This window comes from Leptopilina boulardi, unplaced genomic scaffold (assembly GCF_019393585.1).
Source record: "Leptopilina boulardi isolate dan_hultmark-lab unplaced genomic scaffold, ZJU_Lbou_2.1 LbouV2_330, whole genome shotgun sequence".
NCBI classification, from domain to species: Eukaryota; Metazoa; Arthropoda; class Insecta; order Hymenoptera; family Figitidae; genus Leptopilina; species Leptopilina boulardi.
The window spans coordinates 145,973-166,612 of NW_026137897.1; the positions used below are offsets into that span (position 1 = coordinate 145,973).

The 20,640-nt window shown below is 26.9% G+C and overlaps 5 protein-coding genes across 7 annotated transcripts in view; 2 read left to right on the forward strand and 3 right to left on the reverse strand.

Moving 5' to 3' along the window:
• Positions 1 to 7,753, reverse strand: part of LOC127285137 (division abnormally delayed protein) — a 68,836-nt gene extending 61,083 nt beyond the window's left edge. Inside the window, exon 1 of the mRNA XM_051310974.1 lies at positions 7,156 to 7,753. Within this exon, the coding sequence (XP_051166931.1) occupies positions 7,156 to 7,363 (208 nt within the window). The 5' untranslated portion in view covers positions 7,364 to 7,753. The remainder of the gene's footprint in view (positions 1 to 7,155) is intronic.
• Positions 7,754 to 8,100: 347 nt separating this feature from the next.
• LOC127285136 (DNA replication licensing factor Mcm7) lies at positions 8,101 to 12,087 on the reverse strand. Its single transcript, XM_051310973.1, has 10 exons — positions 11,905 to 12,087; positions 11,195 to 11,403; positions 10,940 to 11,103; positions 10,643 to 10,823; positions 10,335 to 10,472; positions 10,061 to 10,246; positions 9,732 to 9,945; positions 9,159 to 9,636; positions 8,931 to 9,082; positions 8,101 to 8,840 (listed from the first exon to the last, which is right to left on the reverse strand). The coding sequence occupies exons 1-10, from the start codon at positions 11,942 to 11,944 to the stop codon at positions 8,422 to 8,424; spliced, it is 2,181 nt and encodes a 726-aa protein (XP_051166930.1). The 5' UTR covers positions 11,945 to 12,087; the 3' UTR covers positions 8,101 to 8,421.
• Positions 12,088 to 12,372: 285 nt separating this feature from the next.
• LOC127285141 (bystin) lies at positions 12,373 to 14,317 on the forward strand. Its single transcript, XM_051310977.1, has 3 exons — positions 12,373 to 12,614; positions 12,697 to 13,625; positions 13,698 to 14,317. The coding sequence occupies exons 1-3, from the start codon at positions 12,471 to 12,473 to the stop codon at positions 13,924 to 13,926; spliced, it is 1,302 nt and encodes a 433-aa protein (XP_051166934.1). The 5' UTR covers positions 12,373 to 12,470; the 3' UTR covers positions 13,927 to 14,317.
• On the reverse strand, positions 14,026 to 16,816 carry LOC127285145 (ribonuclease H2 subunit B). The gene is made up of 5 exons (XM_051310982.1): positions 16,291 to 16,816; positions 15,841 to 16,076; positions 15,469 to 15,754; positions 15,161 to 15,381; positions 14,026 to 15,085 (listed from the first exon to the last, which is right to left on the reverse strand). The coding sequence occupies exons 1-5, from the start codon at positions 16,376 to 16,378 to the stop codon at positions 14,990 to 14,992; spliced, it is 927 nt and encodes a 308-aa protein (XP_051166939.1). The 5' UTR covers positions 16,379 to 16,816; the 3' UTR covers positions 14,026 to 14,989.
• A 372-nt stretch (positions 16,817 to 17,188) lies between these two features.
• LOC127285146 (transmembrane protein 164) lies at positions 17,189 to 20,550 on the forward strand. 3 transcript variants are annotated; one of them, XM_051310985.1, is made up of 7 exons: positions 17,189 to 17,574; positions 17,821 to 17,997; positions 18,122 to 18,441; positions 18,523 to 18,639; positions 18,705 to 18,783; positions 18,851 to 18,951; positions 19,039 to 20,550. In XM_051310985.1, exons 3-7 carry the CDS (start codon positions 18,124 to 18,126, stop codon positions 19,318 to 19,320), a joined length of 897 nt encoding a protein of 298 aa, XP_051166942.1. In that variant the 5' UTR covers positions 17,189 to 17,574; positions 17,821 to 17,997; positions 18,122 to 18,123; the 3' UTR covers positions 19,321 to 20,550. The 3 variants fall into 3 exon arrangements, with proteins under 3 accessions (XP_051166942.1, XP_051166941.1, XP_051166940.1); XM_051310984.1 differs by having other exon boundaries at positions 17,196 to 17,661; positions 18,116 to 18,441; XM_051310983.1 differs by having other exon boundaries at positions 17,196 to 17,574; positions 18,116 to 18,441.
• Positions 20,551 to 20,640: the final 90 nt, after the last annotated feature.

Genomic DNA, 20,640 nt, shown 5'->3' on the forward strand with positions numbered 1-20,640 from the left:
ACATCTCTTACACAACAATGAGATAATTCTTCTCGCAATATTTTTAATTAAATTCAATTATTATTAAAATAAAAGAAGAAAATTACATGAAAAGGTTAATTTTTTTTTTTGTTTGTAGGTCAAATTAAACTTTTATTGGATGATTAAAGTTTTATTTGTCGCGTCACTTTTTGAGGTTAATTGCTAATTAGTATAGATAATTTATAATTGAATTATTATTAAAAAAATAGTTGTTTTTTTTTTGAATAATATCATGCAGATTCCAATCAGTTTAGTCATATTGTTAGGTGCGATTTTCTGATGGTTATTATTATTATTATCGAGGGATAATTGTATGTATAAGAACCCCTCGTTGAGCATGGGTTTCTACATCCTGAATAATTATCCTCATATATATATATATATATATATATATCATATACATCTATACTTCGCGTGATATGCTTTTGCAAATTCCAGGAAGGATTAATTTCTCGCGTGACATGCCTTTCATCCAATTGGCAGATCGTCGACTTTACACCAAAAGTCACGCACACTAGAAAAGTGAATTTTTGATTCTTTTACAAGTTCACTACCCATTTCTCTGTTTTTATCTTTTTTTTTTTCAAAATCTGAAACTTTGTTTTTTGTTTTACAATTTTTCTCCGTAAAAGCTTCTCACAATAAAAAGGAATCGTGACTTCTTTCCTTTTATCAAGAAAATAAAAATTATTCTTTTCAAATATAGCTTTAGTGTCTATGAATCAGAATTTTTTTTTTTTTTTTTTTTTGTTTAAAAAAATGTCAAAAAATTTATATTGAATGATTCGCAGTTATTTTTTTAAAAAAAGATACTTGAATATATATAAAACATTTCACAGTAAATTTACAAATGTGAGGTTTTAAAAAAGCTATTCTCTTTATATATTTCTCATGAAATCCAACAAAAATAAATTTGATTTGCCTGATGTCAAACTCGTAAAAAATTTTATTTGAATCGCAAAAATCTTTTTATATTGCGCACGCAAAGAAAGAAAAATTTATTTTGTCTCAAAATTCTGGTCGATATTTCAAGCAATTGATTTTTCAAGCAATTTATTTCATTATTTATTTATCAATTTAACATTGAATTTATATTTATCCAATTGAAATATTTATGGACTTTCACTGAAAAAAAAAATTCTGGTTATATTTAACATTACTTTCTAGTTATGTTAACCAGAATTCTAGTTGAATTAACTAGAATTCTCGTTAAAATAACCAGAATTCTGGTTAACCTAACTAGAATCAAAATGTTAAATATACCCTAACCAGAATTCTGGTTATTCTAACTAGAATTTTTTTTCAGTGTTGAAAAATCTCTCTGGGATCGAACCTCTGTTTTAAAACTGAAAGTCGGGAGCTCTGACCACTGGACTATACCCATATCCTTGTGAGAGATATAAAACTGTTCTCTTATAAGCTATGAGCTGAGAGCGAATCAAACTATTTGGTTGTCGCAACCAAATTTTGGTTAGAACAACAAACGATCATTTGGTTTCTTAGACCAAACTATTTTGTTGTGTTAACCAAGTTATTTTATTGTCGTAACTAAATTTTGGTTGGAATTTAAAAATGTTCAAATAATTTTGTTGGCCTAACCAAATGTTTGGTTGAGATAACCCTATGACTTTGTTTTAACCAACCAAAATTTGGTTACAAGAACCAAAATTGTCTAACCAAACAATTTTGTTGCAAACACTAAATTTTTTTTTCGCAGTGCGAAAGTATTTTTTTCATAATATAAAAAGAGGCTAAATATAGAAACTTGATGATAACGAATAGTAAATTAAAGATTTCTAATTGCAATGATTCACGATTCACCTAAAATCTCGTGGCCATGTAATACTCGGATTTTGCGGGTCAAAGGTCATGGATAGGTCTCGAACTATATATTCTATATAAGAGTCTCGCTAATGCGACCCTCGAGACATTCAAACATTTCTATATCTTCTCCTTCTTCATTTTCTTCATCACTATATACAATCTACTAAATTACAAACCGACCTATTTTAAATCTTTTGCCCTTTTACACTTGCATCCACCTATTTATACTATCTTTTTTTTTTATTTTTTTTTTCTTTTTGACGTGACGTCTAAGAAGTCAGTCAGAAAAATTGCTAAAATTTTGCACTGGAATAATATCCATCACAATAATTGATCAGAGTAAATCAATGATCTCTCTCCGAACTAATAAAAATGTTTACTAATTTGAATAAGTGACTCACTTTTTGCTTTAGAATTAGTTAAATTTTACTAATTGTTAGTAAAAGTTACTAATAATAATAATTAGTAGTAAAATTTTACTAATTCAGAAGCAAAAAGTGAGTCACTAATTCAAATTAGTGAACATATTTACTAACTCAGATTTAGAGAGTAATTGTTTTTGGATAAATCATTGACAATTTATTCTAATTTTATGCACTGAAAAAAAATTTATTTGATTCAAATACACTCGATTATACTTGACTATTATCAAATAAATATTTATTTGTATCAAATAATTATTATTTGAATCAATTAAATGGCATTTATTTCAAATACAGAAATTATTATACAATTTATTTAATTCAAATAAAAATTTATTTGGTTCAAGTAAATATTTATTTATAATAGACAAGTAATTAAACCGATTTTTTTTTCAGTGTAAGTACAAAATAAATAATAAAAATCTTATAAAATTTATTTTAATTCAAAAAAATGGTTGTCACGATCAAAATTCTCCGTCCGTGTAATAAATACAGAACCCTCACTTTAATTTTTATTTTAATACTATGGGCGCCAGTGCGCAAGCATTAATTAGAATTTTGATTTGAAAGAATTTTATTAGATATATAATTATATTTTAGACGAATTTTCATTTTTCGAATTAGAATTTGACACAATTTCTCTTTACACAAATTTTTATTGTACAAAATTTTTAAAACGCCGAATTTTTATTTATCCGAAATTGCAAATGGCCGAATAAACAATCAACAGAAATATTTCGGCGTACTTTTTTAAAATTGACCAATCACGATTTTCTTGATAATTTCTGATTGGTCAATTTTAAAAAAAGCGCAGTAATTTTTCTGATGATTGTTTGTTCGGCCATTTGCAATTTCGGACAAATAAAAATTCGGCGTTTTAAGAATTCTGTACAATAAAAATTCGTTTAAAGAAAAATTGTGTCGAATTACAATTCAAAAAATGAAAATTCACCTAAAAAATAATTATATCAATAAATTTCTTTCAAATCAAAATTCTATAACTAATGATTTTTATGGGATAAAGCGCCACCTAAATTTAAATTACTAACTAATTTTTAGTAAAATACTACACTAATTGAAAAAGATTTTAGTTACTAAAATTATATAGTAAAATGTTAAATGTAAATGTGGAACCGATGGCATAACAATAGAATATAATTTTACGCCGTAGCTGTACTCGACGTTTGTTAAAACCGATAAAGAACACTAGGAGCGCCACTTTTGTGTGTCACGTGACTCGCTAATTTGAATTACTTAGTAAAAATTGGCGCCATAAAAAAAATTCTTTCTAATTTTAATAAATTATTATTTTTGCATAAACATTCTATTATTAGTGAAAATTTATAAATATTATAATTATTTATAGTAGCAAAATATAAGAATTAGTTAATTAAACTGATTCTTTTTTCTCACGATTCAATTATAATTGAAAAAAACTGAATCACTTTAAATAATAAAAATATGTGCGAAAAATTATAACCCGCATTGTTAAATATAAAAAATTAATTTTTCCCTTTTTAAACATGAAAATAAATTAATATATTTTTTTTTATATATAAACAACGCGTAACGCTAATGAAGGTAATTACAACCTTTAATATTCTTTTCACGCAAAGAGTGTATATAAGAAACACTTCTTTTGCCTGATGCTTGTTTCATTGACGATGAGAACAGAATTCAAAAGTGCCTGCTTCTGTACTTATTTATTAGGCGTGAAATGTGCTTAAACGAGTTAAGTATGGTTATATGAGCCAGATAAAAATCTTAATTCGGTTTAACTAAATGATGTCGACCTTGAAAATCACGCAACATAATTTTAGGTGTCACTTTTAATTTTTATTTAAAATGATGATTTCTTATATTCCATCTCAAAAAAAAAAAGAAAAAATTGAATTTGTCTCCTCTCTTTTTTTGCAATAAGATTTTTTTTTACTTATACTTAAAAGAAGAGGGGAATTTAGAACAATGACATTTTACAATTTAAGTTGGAAAATCACGTCAGCATAATATATAAGTTTGCAAAACGTTTAAATTTATTTATGAGAGCGACCTATTTATTTGACTCATCAATTTACTTTAACTTGATGCAATTTACTTTAAATTTCGAAACGCGCGCGCAATATATATATATATATAAATATATAAACGCGCTTAAAAGTCAGGGTGCCATAATGAAGGGAGACGACAACGGGATGTTGGGAAGGTAAATGCTCCAAATTAAAACCGGCAATTGTCTGCACTTAAGTTCTGATGCGCGCAGCATCCCTCTCGGGTAATAATGTTACTACAACTTCCTTCTCATCTCTAATATCACTTCCCTTGGTCTTGATTCATCGAATTCGTTTTCATTCGTTAATTTCTCCTTCACTTAATCTTTTTCCCCTCTTATCTTCTTAAAAACAATTCACAATAATAATAATTGCAAAAAAAAAAAATTATTATTTTAAACATTTTTATAATAATTATTAGAATTAAACTCAATTTAATGATTAATTAATAGAAAAAAACACATTTTCCCATATTAGGTCACGTGGGAGGTTCCCACATACCCTTAAACAAATTTTTATTGTACAGAATTTTTAAAACGCCGAATTTTTATTTATCCGAAATTGCAAATGGCCGAATAAACAATTTCGGCGCGCTTTTTTAAAATTGACCATAATCACGATTTTCTTGATAATTTTTGATTGGTCAATTTTAAAAAAAGCGCCGTAATTTTTCTGATGATTGTTTGTTCGGCCATTTGCAATTTCGGACAAATAAAAATTCGGCGTTTTAAGAATTCTGTACAATAAAAATTCGTTTAAAGAAAAATTGTGTCGAATTACAATTTAAAAATTGAAAATTCATCTAAAAAATAATTATATCAATAAATTTCTTTCAAATCAAAATTCTATAACTAATTATTTTTATGGGATAATCATGAGGCCCCCTAAATTTAAATTACTAATTAATTTTTAGTAAAATACTACACTAATTGAAAAAGATTTTAGTTACTAAAATTATATAGTAGAATGTTAAATGTAAATGTGGAATCGATGGCATAACAATAGATTATAATTTTACGCCGTAGCTGTACTTGACGTTTGTTAAAACCGATAAAGAACACTAGGGGCGCCACTTTTGTGTGTCACGTGACTCACTAATTTGAATTAGTAAAAATTGGCGCCATAAAAAAAATTCTTTCTAATTTTAATAAATTATTATTTTTGCATAAACATTCTATTATTAGTGAAAAATTTATAAATATTATTATTATACTAATTAAGAAATCATAATTAAATTTTTTAAAAAACTGCTATTATTATATATTTGATGACATTGTCTCCAAAAGCGCCTTCTAGGAACGGTTTAGGAGAGAAAATTTTTTTTTGAAAAAATTGGAATCTTTGAATCATGCAAATTGGCGCTATTGCCCCGCGTATATAGAGTCGACATTCATATGCCTCGATACCTAACTTTTACCCTTGCTTAACCAAACCGAATGGAAGGTTTGCAAAAAAAAAAAAAAAACAAAAAAAAAAGAAGAGGTGGAAGAAAAAAAAATGAGAGGAAAGAACGAAAGGAAACGAGGGGTCGGTCAAACACTTTACGATGCGTCAGGACTGCGGGTGTGGCAAAGGATCTCATATATGTATATATAAGTCGCCCAACGTTGCCCTTTTCTCACGGTGTACCTCACAAGAACTTCATATATATATATACATATACATACATAGCGAGAATACAACGACTTTATGGGAATCTTTGATGGCAGTAAAGGCAAAAAATCGAACACTTTAAATTTTTTAAAATTTTAATCCTCAAAATTCGTCTATATTAAACTATGTTATTTATTACCTTTTTTATTTCCACCCCGCGTAAAATCTCTACAATTTCTGAGAAAGGCTAAGAAATTTTTTTTTCTTTCTCGTACTTTCGAAAGTTTAAAAAAAAATTTCCTTCCATTATGCCGAAAATAAAAAAAATGTATTAATTAAAAAAATTTTTTTAAAAATAAATTTAATATTATATATTAGAGTAAATTGCATCAAGAAAATTAAAAGTAAAAAAAAATTGTCTATATTCCTTTTTTGGTAATAATATATATTACATAATATATCAATTTTCTTTAAGAGTGAAAACTGGAGCACATCCAAAATTTATAAGGTTGTGTCATTTTTTTTTTTTTTTTTTTTTTTGCGATCGTTTGCCATTTTTAATGCTTGCGTCACCAAAATAAATCAGAAAATTTTTTACTTTCGTTAATACCAAATGTACATTGAATTAAATGAAACTAAACGAGAACCTGAGGATTTAATAGCCGGAAAGAGAGGAGACAGTATTTAGTGCGGATGTATCGTAAAAAGCCCTTTTTTTAAAAAAAAAAAAAGAAAAAAATATTTGAAACTGATACCAAAAGTAATAGTCTAAAAGAGAAGAGAAAATAAACGTTTAAAAAAAAACCCCATTTTTTTCACTTGAAAAAATCGAAAAAAATAAAATATAAAATAATACAAATCAATTAATTATTTGCATTATAAACACCAAATAGTGACAAAATGTTTTTTTTGTGACACCAAAAAAAATAGTTATTAAAACCGCGCGCGCGGTGATACTTTTCTTTCATTATTAGAAAAAAAGGGGGTAATTGTCAACAACTATTATCCCTATTGAAATTCCTAAAAGTAAACGACGATTGAATTTTTATTCGGTGTATATATATTTTCAAGGACAACCATTTAACTTCAGAAAGCCGAAAGAATTCGACCCTGAAAGAACTCGGAAAGAAAGAATGAAAGAAAGAGGCGCGAAACGTGAGAGAAACTCGCGCAGTCCAGAGAAACAATGCCGACACAAGATGAAAAAATAAAAAAAAAAAAAGGCAAAATAACAATGAAATACTCACTGTCTGCATTCCCAAGTGGTTCATCAAGCGTTATTATAGTTATATTTTGACTATCAAAAAATGTTTTAACACTATGACAATTATCAAACACACTGTCATTAATTTGTTTAATCGTTCGTCGAAAACGTGTGAATCCCACGATATTATTGCACAAACACAAAATAATCACCAGTAAAAATGGAATCGATATCACGAATTTCTTAAACATTTTGATGTTTTTTTTTTTTACAAAGTATTTAAAAAAGGGGAAAAGGGTGGTTTAAAGAGGTTAGTTCCTCCACCGGCACCGTGAATTCTTCTCGAGTGTCATTAACTATTTTTTTTTTTTTTTTTTTTGTTACGCCGGTTATCCTTTCGGTGATGCTGTCAAACAATAATTTGAATACGAGACATTAAACGCGAGATTGACATTTGAAGATGAAATTGTTATGCACACATACTGTTTAATCACTAAAACACTGACAACTCGCGAAATTTCCTTTCGCGGGCAAAAGGCACCTTCGCACACGAAGACACATGCACGCACGCATGCACGCACGTCGCGCGTCTTCGGATAACTCAATGCAACTGTGTGTCACCCTGGAACGAGTGAATTGAGGAACCCTCGGTTTATGAAACAGAAAATCACCGGGCTGAGGGAGAGAACATCTCAAAAACAATAAATAAACTAACTCAGTGCGACATCTCGTGTGATTCTTGAGAACTAACACTGTTGGTAAAATCGCAATCTACTTTATCAGTTGTCAAATTTTATTATATTTAATTTATCAAATCTTAATTAATTTCATAATTATTAAAATAGTAATTAATAATTAACTATAAATTTAAAAAATTATTTAAAATGTAACGTTTTTTTAATTTTCAAATTAAATTTTTTTTTTCAATTGTTTTTATTTAAAATTATTTATTTATCAATTTTATTAATAAGGAGTAAATTAAAAAATATTTTAAATGTCATTTTTTTATTTCGATTTATGCGAGGTTTTTGATAACGATGTTTACGTTGAAAAAAAAATAATCGAAGTAGTGTCAATAAATTGTAAAACAATGAAATTTCGTGACATAAATTCCCTTTTTACTGGCGTCATTAAAAAATCATTCAATTGTCAATAATTGTAACGAAGAAATCATGAAAAATTGTTTCTCAATTCACTCAAGTCAAAAATGAAAATTTGAACTAAATTGATGAAAATTTATAAAAATAGAAAAAAAAATTAATTAAATAATAGAAAAAAAATATTCTCTACCTTTTTTTTTGTTTTCTTACTACAAGAATGTGATTTTCGTTCTTGCTTGATTGACCTGGAAAATCCCAAGACTTTCATATTCTTCAATAACATCATTAATTTGATTACGATCAAATCCTTTGTTGGTACATCTTTCCATAATTTTCGAGACCTTAACTTCTTTATCAGTAGCAAGTTCTTTTATTAAATCATAAATTCTTTTAGTTGTTGTCGTTTGTGCATCTCTTGGTCCAATATTTTGTTCCGTACAATTAATTGAATGTTTTGACATTGCCAATAATCTATTTGCCTCTTCAACATCATCTTTATCAACTTCTTCAGATAATCGAAGACGAGCTAATGCTATTGCCAAACGTAATATACCCAAAAGATTTCTTGCCGATGTAAATGTTTTGTCTTTTTTATTACGAGCTTCTGATCGCATATCAACATAGCTTCCTGTAATTAAAAAAAAAATTAATTTTCTAATAATCAACAAAAAAGGCATAAATTATTTCATTCAATGAGAAAACAAAAGATGATTCTAACCAACAATAAAATCTGTTAAATCTTCAGGCACTGTTGGCGATATTTTTTTACACATTGCAATATATTTTCTCATTATACTCATGTCCAATGCTTCAACTTCTGTCACTGGTTGAGCAGAATGACGATGCACATATGTTATATGTTCAGCTAATCTGAAAATAAATAATATACAAAATTAAAGAATAGTAAAAAATAAATAAATAGTAAAAAAAGAAAAAAATTCTTTACTTGAGATCATTGTCGCGATCAGCACGATCTAAAATAAGCCAAAGTAAATCAAAACGTGACAATAGTGCAGGTGGAAGTTGAATATTTTGTTCAATTGTTCTTTTTGTATTGTAACGTCCATATGCTGGATTTGCTGCCGCTAAAATTGATACACGGGCATTTAAACGTGTCATTATTCCCGCTTTTGCAATAGATATTGTCTGTTGTTCCATAACTTCGTGAATTGATGTTCTATCGGCGTCAGCCATTTTATCAAATTCATCAATACAACAAACGCCTTGATCGGCCAATACAAGTGCACCACCTTCCAACATCATTTGACCAGTCAATGGATCTTTCATTACAGCTGCTGTTAAACCAACTCCCGATGAACCACGTCCCGTTGTATACTGTGATCTTGGCGATAATCTCGTTATAAACGACAATAATTGAGATTTTGCCACACCTGGATCTCCCATTAAACAAATATTTATATTTCCTGTTAACAAAAAAAATTTTAATTAAATATATTTATAAATTATTATTTTATTTATTTTTAATGAAAATCTTTTACTAAATTTTTTTTATCCATACCTCTGATTTTAATGTCACCTTTCTTCTTATCAGTTCCTCCAACGAGAAGTAAGAGAAGAGCTTTTTTCACATCTTCCATGCCATAAATTTCCGGCGCAATCGAACTTGCTAATTTATCATAAAAATCAGAACCTCTAAGCACAGCTAATTCTTCTGGCGTTAATACAGAATCCGAGTCATCTTTTGTTTCGGCATTACTCAAACAAACTACACTCTGGAAATTTATACAAAGAAAACATTTTTTTTATATTCTAAGAAACAAGAAAAAAAAAAGTTTCAAGTAAATTTAAAAAAAAAGGAAAACAAATATTTTAAATTATCTTTCTCACATGAGCATCGATGAAAGTTTCGCTGAGAAGTCCCGCTGCATTTCTTGCAGTAAAACCACTTTTGGTGAGAGGAAGAAATATTCCGGTGACAAGAACATGATCTCCTGGTTGACAGCATCTTGTGGTTTCTCCACGACAATAAATTGTCACCGATCTAGGAATATGACCAACTGGTACTTGATCGCTCTACAAAGAAGACAAATTATTAGAAAAAAAAAAATTTTAATCTCAAATTTTTCTAAATAAAAAAAAAAAATAGAAGAAAATTTCTCACATGTTCCTGCATTTTTACTTCTTGAAATTTGACAAACTTTGAACCTTTAGTTTGCATAACGAGTCTTCCACCTGATTTATTCACACGACAATCCTCAGTTGGACACGATTTAAGTGGCATAAAAGTCATAGAATTTATCTGTCAATTAACATTAATTATTATAATAACTTGAAAAAAAAATGCTAATTAAATTAGTTTAAAAAAATTTAATCAATGTTTTATCAAATTAAAATTATTAGAAATTCACTGTTTTAAACGATTATTTTAATAAAATGAAACTTCGATTTTTAAAAACGTAAAATTCTTACGCATTGATAAGTTTCAGCACCGCATTGATCACAAGTGTAAGTTGCAACAACAACCATTGGTTTCACTTCTGTACATCTGGTAATAATTCCTCGAACTGTTACAAGTTTACCAATTTGCTCGGCTTTTACATCACGAACCGATTGACCTTTTTCATTACCGAAATTTTTAAAGTAGACTTCACTGAAATAAAAAAAAAATTTATTTTCACTACTCTCTACATGTAAAATAATTCAAAACAAATGAATTTATAATAAACGATAGAAAAATTATATTAAAAATTAAAAAAAAAAACCTACAATCGACGCATAAGTTCTGGTGCATATCTATTCCTTGGATCTCTCTGTTCTCCAGGATGTTGATTACGTGCTTCCATAAGCATACGATGTTCAATATAAACATCTAAAGCATCCTTGGCAGGAACAGGTCTTTCTTTAAAATCAGGAAGTATATCTTGAATGAGCTGTTTGAAAAAAAAAAGTATTATTTTATAAAAATTATCAACCAATTTAAACATAAATCAATTTATTTAAAAGTTGAAATTAAAATTCCACCTCAAGAAGCATGTTGACGTATCTTCTTGTATTTGCAGCAACAATCGCAGCGAGATCATCATCAAATTCTTGAAGATCATCCAAATCAATTGTAAATGCAGTTTCTTCACGATGAGCAATTTTTGTAAGTTGCTCTCGATATTTAAATCTCTTGTCTCCAGTTTTGTCGTCCATTTTCATGAACTCTGTTAAAAAGAGTCTGAAGGTTTCTAAAAAATAAAAATTCGAGAAAATTAATTTACAAATTCTTTAAATATTCTAAAAAAAGAAAATTGTCTCATTTTAATTAAATTAAAAGAGGTTATTCTTTTGATATAGTCAAAAACTTGGAAATTATATTAAATAATTAATAATTAATTATACTTGTAAATTAAAATTTTTTTATAGGTTAAGTTTGAGTTCTTAAAATTCTACTCATTTTTAAGTAGAAATAAATATTTTTCTCTATTAAAATGATTAAAATTCAACAATTATTTATGAAATCAAATAACCTACAAATGTAATATTTTTGTAAACGACAAATTATTTGCAGGGAAATAATAAATCTCTCTTTTACGAATGCTAAAAAGTATCAAGAAAACAAAATTTTTGCAATTTTTTAATAAAATCAATTGTTTTCATATTATTCAGTATAAGAATGAAATATAATCGCTCTTTTTACATAAAATTTTCAGAGGGAATTTCTTTAGAAACATAAAAAAATAACTTACCTTTATCTTTATCAAAGTCTCGTAAAGTTCTTGGCGCCATGATGAATGTTAATACTTTGTTAGTTGTAAAATTAAAGTACAAAACAATTGAAAATTAATTCTAAATAAATAAACAGCACGTCTTTCAACAGTTTTTTCACTTCTTTGCCCTCAGCGTCTCTCCATTACTGTTTTCCACTGGCTTTTCCCGCTTAATTCGTCTCACTACTGCCAACATAAGCAGCGCGCGAAAACTGCTGATTTTGAAAAAAAAAAATATATTTTATAAAGTTACATTAAAAAAATAAGTAAATTTATATTAAAAATAGATAATAATGATAAATAGTGAAAAAATCTACAACAATAAATAAAAAAAAACCTTCGATTTTTTGGAAATTATTTATAATAAATTTTTTAGTGTTAATTTTTCAAGGTTGGCAATAAAGATAGCATTTCTCCGGAAATAGAGGCGCTACGAATCTCTAATTTCCTGTGTGAATTCAGATTAGACTGGGTTAAATTTTCCCCACGTGTTTTTATTTTGCAATTGTTTTGACATTTAATAATTATTAAAATCAAAAATAAAAATGGGAAAAGCAAAGAAAATTAAAGTATCGAAAGGAGACAAAAATATACCAAAACTTGGACTTGCTGAACAAATTGAAGATGATAAAGCAGTAAAAATGAAAAATAGAAAAAAAGTCAGAATTCGTAATGATGAAGACGAAGAGGTTAGAATATTTTCGATTTTTTTTTAAATTCATTTTTTTCTTTCTTTAAAAAACAATGATAAAAAATTAAATAAATTCACAGGTTGTTGATTCAGCGTTAACACAAAGAATTCTTTCACAAGCACGTAGACAACAAATGGAAATAGAAGAAGAACACGGTTTGGGAAATAGTTCGAAAAAAACAACAAAACGAATAACAAAACTTGGCGATGATCTTAGCGATTCAAATGATGAATTAAGTGATAATGATGAATTTCATAATAATGAATATTATGAGGATATTGTTATTAATGAAGAAGATGAGAAGGCATTACAAATGTTTATGGATCGTGATCGTGCACCAGCGCGAACACTTGCTGATATTATAATGGAAAAATTAACTGAGAAAAAAACTGAAATTGATACACAATTTTCTGATATTGGTTCAATGCAAATGCAAGATTTAGATCCACGTGTTGTAACAATGTATGAGGGTGTACGCGATGTACTTGCAAATTATCGTTCAGGTAAATTACCAAAGGCATTTAAAGTAATACCAAATTTACGTAATTGGGAACAAATTCTTTATATTACTGATCCATCAAAATGGTCAGCGGCTGCAATGTATCAAGCATCAAGAATATTTGCATCAAATATGAAAGATAATATGGCACAAAAATTTTATAATTTAGTTCTATTGCCACGTATACGTGATGATATTGAAGAATATAAAAGATTAAATTTTCATTTATATCAAGCGCTAATGAAGGCATTATATAAACCCGGTGCATTTATGAAGGGTTTTTTGGTTCCTTTATTGGAATCAGGAAATTGTACATTACGAGAAGCTGTTCTTATTGGTTCGGTAATTACAAAAAGATCGATACCAATTCTTCATTCAGCTGCGGCTATTTTAAAAATTGCCGAAATGGATTATACCGGGGCAAATAGTATATTTTTGAGAATATTTTTCGATAAAAAATACGCACTACCTTATCGTGTTGTCGATGGTGCTGTTTTTCATTTTCTCAGGTTAGTAAAACAAAAAAATTTATAAAAATAGAAAATAAAATTAAAAAATACCTTCACTTTTTTTTTTTGCAGATTTAGAAACGATCGACGTGTGTTACCCGTTTTGTGGCATCAAGCACTTTTAACGTTTGTTCAACGTTACAAAAGCGATATAAGCACCGAGCAAAAAGAATCCTTACTCGAATTATTAAAACATCAATCACATCCTGTAATTACACCCGAAGTACGTCGAGAATTGCAACATGCAAAATGTCGAGATTCCGAAATATCGGAACCTATTCCCGAACCAATGGCAGAATAATTTTTTTTTTTCAAAAAAAAAAAAAAATTCCTAAAACAAATGATTACAATGTTATTTTATTTTCATAATGAAAAATAAAAGCGAAAAAAAAAAATTCGATGCATTTTTATGATTAAGTATATTATAATACACGTACAAGTTTGACATATTTTCATTGTACATTAAATACGATTGAATAATAACACATCAAACACGCTCTCATTTACACTATGTGTTTTTTTTTCTTATGAAATTGAATCGTGTTTGCTCGAAAGATTTTTCGCTTATTTAAATAATTATAACGAAGAACAAAGTTTTCTTTTCTTTTTTTTGTAAAAAATAATATATGTCAGTTATTTTATGTACTTATGTATGTACAAATTTGAAACGAATAAATTAGGAAAAAAAACTACTTAACATAAATTACTACTTTATAAAATGGATGAAATTTTTGTTTTCAATACTTTATGATTAAAAGATAAAAAAATAAAAAAGGAAACAATACCTAGAATTTATAAGTATGTCATAAAATTTATATGATGGAAAAATAAAAAAAAACAGATGTGAATTTTGTGCAATGGCCAGAATTTTCACTACTACTATTTTTATAAAATACGTTTATCGATTTTTTTTTGTTCTCTCTAAGATATAGTTTGCAATATAACAGGATTTTTAACAGTTACTGTAATTTTTAAAATTACCTTTAAAATCAATACAATCTTGGGCAACAAATATTATCTCTTGTAAAAATAAAAATCTGTGAGTTGAATAGAAATTAAAAAAAAAAGAATATGGTGATTAAAAAAAAATTATACATTAATATACTTACTACGTTTTTTTTTGTTTTAAAATCCTCTTATAATTTTTCCTTATCGCGAGGTTATGCATTTTTTTCGAGGGGAGATCTCTTAAAAGTATATGCTTAAGTTTCGAGATTTTTTAACAACATTCATAGAAACATAGATGATGCATCGTCCACTATTTTTTTTTCTTTTTTTTTTTTTTTTTTTTTTTTTTTTTAAGTGCGACTAAAAAACTGAAATATTCTTATTGAGCATTTTACAAACCATTATGTTTAGCGTGCTCATTTTTTCTTGAAAAAGCTTGTAATACTTTTAGAACCCGCTGCCGCTTTTTGTCGTGCCAATTCTTTTTTCGATGGCGGCGGAGTCTTGAGAGGCTGCAAAAAAAAAAAAAAAGATTATTTTAATTGTTTAAAAAAAATAAATATTCAAGATAAAAGAAAAATTTATACTTTTTCAGGCTTTGTTAAATCAAGTGCTCCATTTCGTGGTAGTGATTCAGATTCTTGTGTATCTTTCTTGTGTCGTTTCTCATCAATCGAATCCTTTGGACTTGATAATTTTCGTTTCTTTTGTTCTAATTCATCGGGTAAATTAAGATGTTGTGCTAATTTTTTAGCAAGATCCTCAGCAAGATATTCCGATACAATACCGTGTGCGTATTTTAAATATTCTTGAAAAATTAGAATAAAGAAATTTTTATTAAAATTTATACAAATTTTTATTTTGAAAAGGAAATTTAAAAAAGAAAAAAAATTACCAGCTGTAGTTCCAGTATCATGTTTACTGCTCTTGACAAAATTTGCACTCACTGCACCCTGTGAAACGTGAATACCCTTTTGTTTTAAAATTTCAGCTACCCTATCGACTTTTTTCTGTAGCCATTCCATTGTCTTCTCTTCGTTAAATTTATAAGCTAATAACGATTCGTCACCCTTACGATCAGCCACCAATGTAAGTTTTAAATTGTGACATCGCGCTAAACGTGAAGTTTCTGGATAGTCTTCGTCTCGTAAAATTTGATCTAATGGCATTACTTGCTGTGACTAAAAAAGATAATTTTTTTTTTCGCTTAATTGAAAAAAATAATAATGTTAATTATAAATAAAAAAAAAAATTATTCTAATTTTACCTTTCTCAAATATGGAAGTACGAGAAAAATTGGATCTATAGGAGTTGATAAATGCATTTTTCCATCTGATTTAACGTGTTCATCAATAAACCATGATCTTTTGTTTTCATCAAACGTTATTACTTCCTGAATTGTTGTATCACCAGGACCAAATACAAACATTGCTGATTGATTTGATGATGGATGTCTCAATTTTACCATATCGGGTTGCTTACCATCTGCATTTTCCATTCCATCTGTAAAAATTAACAGAAAACTTTTTTTTTTACATCTATAAACATAAAATCATAAATAATTTCCACTTGAAAAAATGTTTATTATTGAAATTCACATTTGTTTTGATCATTTTTTTCTCTCTATTCAAATTATTTCATAAATAGTGAAATATTTTGTAATAAAAAAAAAATTATTGATATTTATATTAATAATTTTTTTGTTTTGTTTACATACCTTTCATAAGAAAAACCCAAGTATTAGCTCCTGGATGTGAATTCGCGGTTTTGACGCACTTTTTCGGAGACGCTTTAACGCGCGGCATCTTATAAAGAATATTATTGTTTTTCTTTATATCAAACTTATGAAATTCACTTTGCAAAATATATTTTAATTTTGCAAACACAACAGGATTTTGTTATAACTTTTCCAGGTAGAAATATATATTATAATCAATCTAGTCAGCCATTTTTGGCAACAAGAACCGGGCGCGGATGTTATAACAGCGTCTATTTTACAGTGGAAACTAAAAAACTTTTAATAAAAATATCTAACCGGCATCACATTCTCTTGAGACACTTGCAAGCTCCATAAAAATATTGTCACAGTCAATTATTGCACATAGACAAAAGTTTTTGTCAATTTGAAAATACAATGAATCTTTTCCTTTTAGTTGTGAGAGAGAATATTATAATATTATTTTCTTACAAGATTTCTGAATATCGAGCTCTGGCGTAAAAGATTGCAACTAAGGAGAAAGATAGTTTTTTTTTTCCTTTGAAAATTGCTTCAATAAATGAAAGCGTTATAGCGCAAGTCAAGATAGAAAATATTTCATATTCTTTATTATATGTATATCTATATTGTAAACGTGAGTCTTGATTTTTCAGTATTATCAATGAGAGAATAATTAGAAAATGAAGCTTTAAGTTTGTATTTTCATTTTTATTTTATGAAAATACAGGAGAATTTTATATTAAAAGTACTGTGCAACAATAAACTTGACAGCTGAAGCGTTATGATTGTTATTTATTTTTTTTTTTTGAGGTTATATAAAATCATGAATCCGGGAATCACCAGTGATGTACATACTAATTAGGAAAACCGGGATATTATTTTCCCCTCAATTTTTTTGCAATTACAAAGAAACAGAATTTGGACATTTAGCAAATCTTCTAGAAACAAATTCAATCAATTTTTTTAAACAATTTTTTACTATTGTAATAAATTAATTATGTTTTTTAAAATTTTTAAATCTATATCACATGGGAAATTATTTTTTCTCTATACACTCCTGTTTATCAGGAACAAAAGCGCCAAATGTATCAAGTGTCAGTTTGAAGAACTAATCTGCTGTTTCCATCGAACGATTTATTGTGATTATTATTGAAAAATTAAATAAAAAATTCTGTAATTAAAATTAAATCTCTTTCAATGACGTAGAAAGTGAATATAAAGTGAAAATAAAGTTTATTAAAAGAAATATTGCTTTTCATCGTAAACAATTTTTCTTTAACAAAGGTAAAATATTGATAATAGACGTTTGTTTTTATTATAACCTAAACTGTCAATAAGTGATTATTGTCGTCTTTTAGATATATTAAAAAAGTGAGTGTATATGTAATTTTTATGCACAATTTTTATTTAATAAAAGGCAGTTTTCATTGTGTTGGATAAATAATAATTTTGTTTATAAATTCATTACGTAACTTTATTAGTATACTTTGAGGGAGACTTTATACCTTATCAATTTGATTTACCTTTCAGATAGAATTTTTTTTTTCTTCCAACGCAAGAATACGATTACACACAAGAAAAAAAAAACAAATTATTCGTGTGCTTTGAAATATAATCGATCCAGTTTATTGTTCAGTAGAAAGAAACGTGTCTTATACAAAATAATTAAATATTAGCAGAAAAAATTTATATTAAAAGCACAGTGAAGTAAGTACTATTTGCATAAAAATAGTTCCTTTTTTTTGAAAGTTATTAATTTAATTTTGTAATAAAAAAAAAAAATAAACAAATTCTTGGAATTTAGAAATTATTTTTAATATAAAAGTTGCAGATATGTTGCAATGGACATACGAAGGTGTAAACAGTTCAATACCACGAAATCAAGGGCCAGAATGCGCCAATTATTTGAGTACGAAGAGAAAAATAATTGAAACATTTTTTGTATCGTTATTTATAATATTTTGCCTATCATGGGGTTTGAAACGTATGAAATTACCTAAACGAATACCTTATGTTAATCAAGATAGAACTGGTAAACATATTTTATTATTTGTCATGTCCCTTGTATTGGGAATGGAAATAGGATTTAAATTGACTAGTCGAACATTTATTTATTTTATGAATCCATGTCATATGCACACATTGGTTCAGGTAAGAGACAAATTTTTTATAGAATTATTTTTTAATTTATTTTTACTATTTTTTTTAAAATCAAATTATTAAATTTTACAGATATATTTATTAGCAGCGCCACCAAGTCCAATTGTAACGGCTGTATTTAGGGTACAAATTTATTATCTAAATGGGCCTTTATTAGCATTCTTATTCCCAGAGACTGAATCTCGATATGTGAGTTATTTTTTTTAATCAATGTTTAATGAAATTTAATATATCTAAAATGTCCTTTGTTTCAGATATTTGCTGATAAAGCGTGTTATTACATACAACATGGATTAATGATTGTGATTCCTTATTATTTATTAAGGCTAGGAGGTAATTTTTAAAATAAAAAATAATATATTTCTATTAGTAATTTAAATTTATTTATTTATATTTTTAGGAGTTTATAATGTTGAACCTCTCACTGATATGAGTTGGCCAATATTCAGTTATGGTCTCAATCTTGTTTATCATTTTTGGATTCTTCAACCGGCTGCTTTGGTAATATTTATTTTAAATAGTTTGAAAAAATTATAATTTCTTTTTTTTTTAAAATAATCGAATTTTTTATTTAAATATTATTTTCAGCCAGTGCAAGTAAATTTAAATCATATGCTGTGTCCAGCAGTTTTAGATCCATTTGAAGGTCAATATTATCGTCTTTGGGCAACAACACATCAAGCTCTATTGTGTCCAATTTTAGGCAAAATATTTTGCCTATTTGCAAACTTTCTTTTAACTAAATTCCCAGTGACAAAAGTGAAACCAACACTCGATTATCCAATGACGCGAAAAGAGGAGGATTTTACAAAAAGTGAATCTCAATTAACGAGTGATAGCGACATTAATGGACGCACTCATAGTGATTAAATTTTCAAATTCACAAAAAGGAATTTATAATATAATTGCATATAACTCTTATATATATATATATATATATATATATATATATATATATATATATATCAATTTTCAATCTTCTGTGATTTTTAAGTCTATAAATCACAACACAAAACCATGATGATTAGAATTCGCTAGTTCATTGCTATTATATAAAAAAAGTATTTTTTTAAATGTATCTTCGTGGAAAAAAAGTGAATCTCTTTAACAGTAATTCCAAAAAAAAAACATCTACATTTCTTGCTTTTTTGTTCAATATTTTAGCTAGTCAATATTGTTGTAAATAATTGAAAATTAAATGGTAAATTGATGTAAAAAAAAGCCAGTATACACAAAGAACCTTTTTTAAAATGAGAATATAAAAAATTAATCTTATAGATCTAAGATTAAATTAGATGCAATTAATATTAAAAACAAAAAAAAATATATATATATATCATCTTTCCGAGAAATTGAGTTTCTGGAAACAGAAAAAATGTACCTTGAAAAACATTATTTTTTCAAACTCCTAGTTATATATACGTATATAAAAAAAAGGATTATTTTCTCGTCCGAAAGTTTATATATTAGAATCAAGTAATTTCAGGGAACAACGATAAGTTATTAATAAAATAATTATTCTAATTTGCATGTTTAAAACAAACAAAAAAAAATTATTTTAAATTGCAAATTTCTTTTTTAATTTACTCCACATTTATGTATTGATTTTATCTTGCCAGTTTCTAAACTTAATATAGTAATATAAAGAAATCTTCCATACAAAGAAAAAATGAAAAAAAAAACCAAGTGTCAAGAATAATCAATATTTCATACTCACTCGCTGTCTCTATTTCTCTCTTTATCTCTATATGTATATGTATACGTATTATATTTATATATATAATTAATATACATATAATGTTACCGATTATTTATCTTTTTTTTTTTTTTTGTAATAGTAGCTATTTTTTTCGCTTTGAGAGCAAAGAAAAAGCCAAGTCATGTGATATTGTTTCGAATTTAATTGAAATTATCATGAATTCTCAGATTTTAATTGTTTAACAAAAAATGTATTTTAGTTTTAAGATATATGTATATTTATGTATAAATTACACATGTGAAATTTATTTTAAATGTTTCAAATTGTTATTAAACGCAATCATTAAATCATATATTATATATACTAGAAATTGAGAACGAATAAATGAATAATATTTAAAATATTTCTTTTATTTACCCGTTTGTTTCTTTTTTATTTAATTTCAAAAAAAAAAAAAAAAAAATATCAAGGATTTTTAGATAGAGAAATAA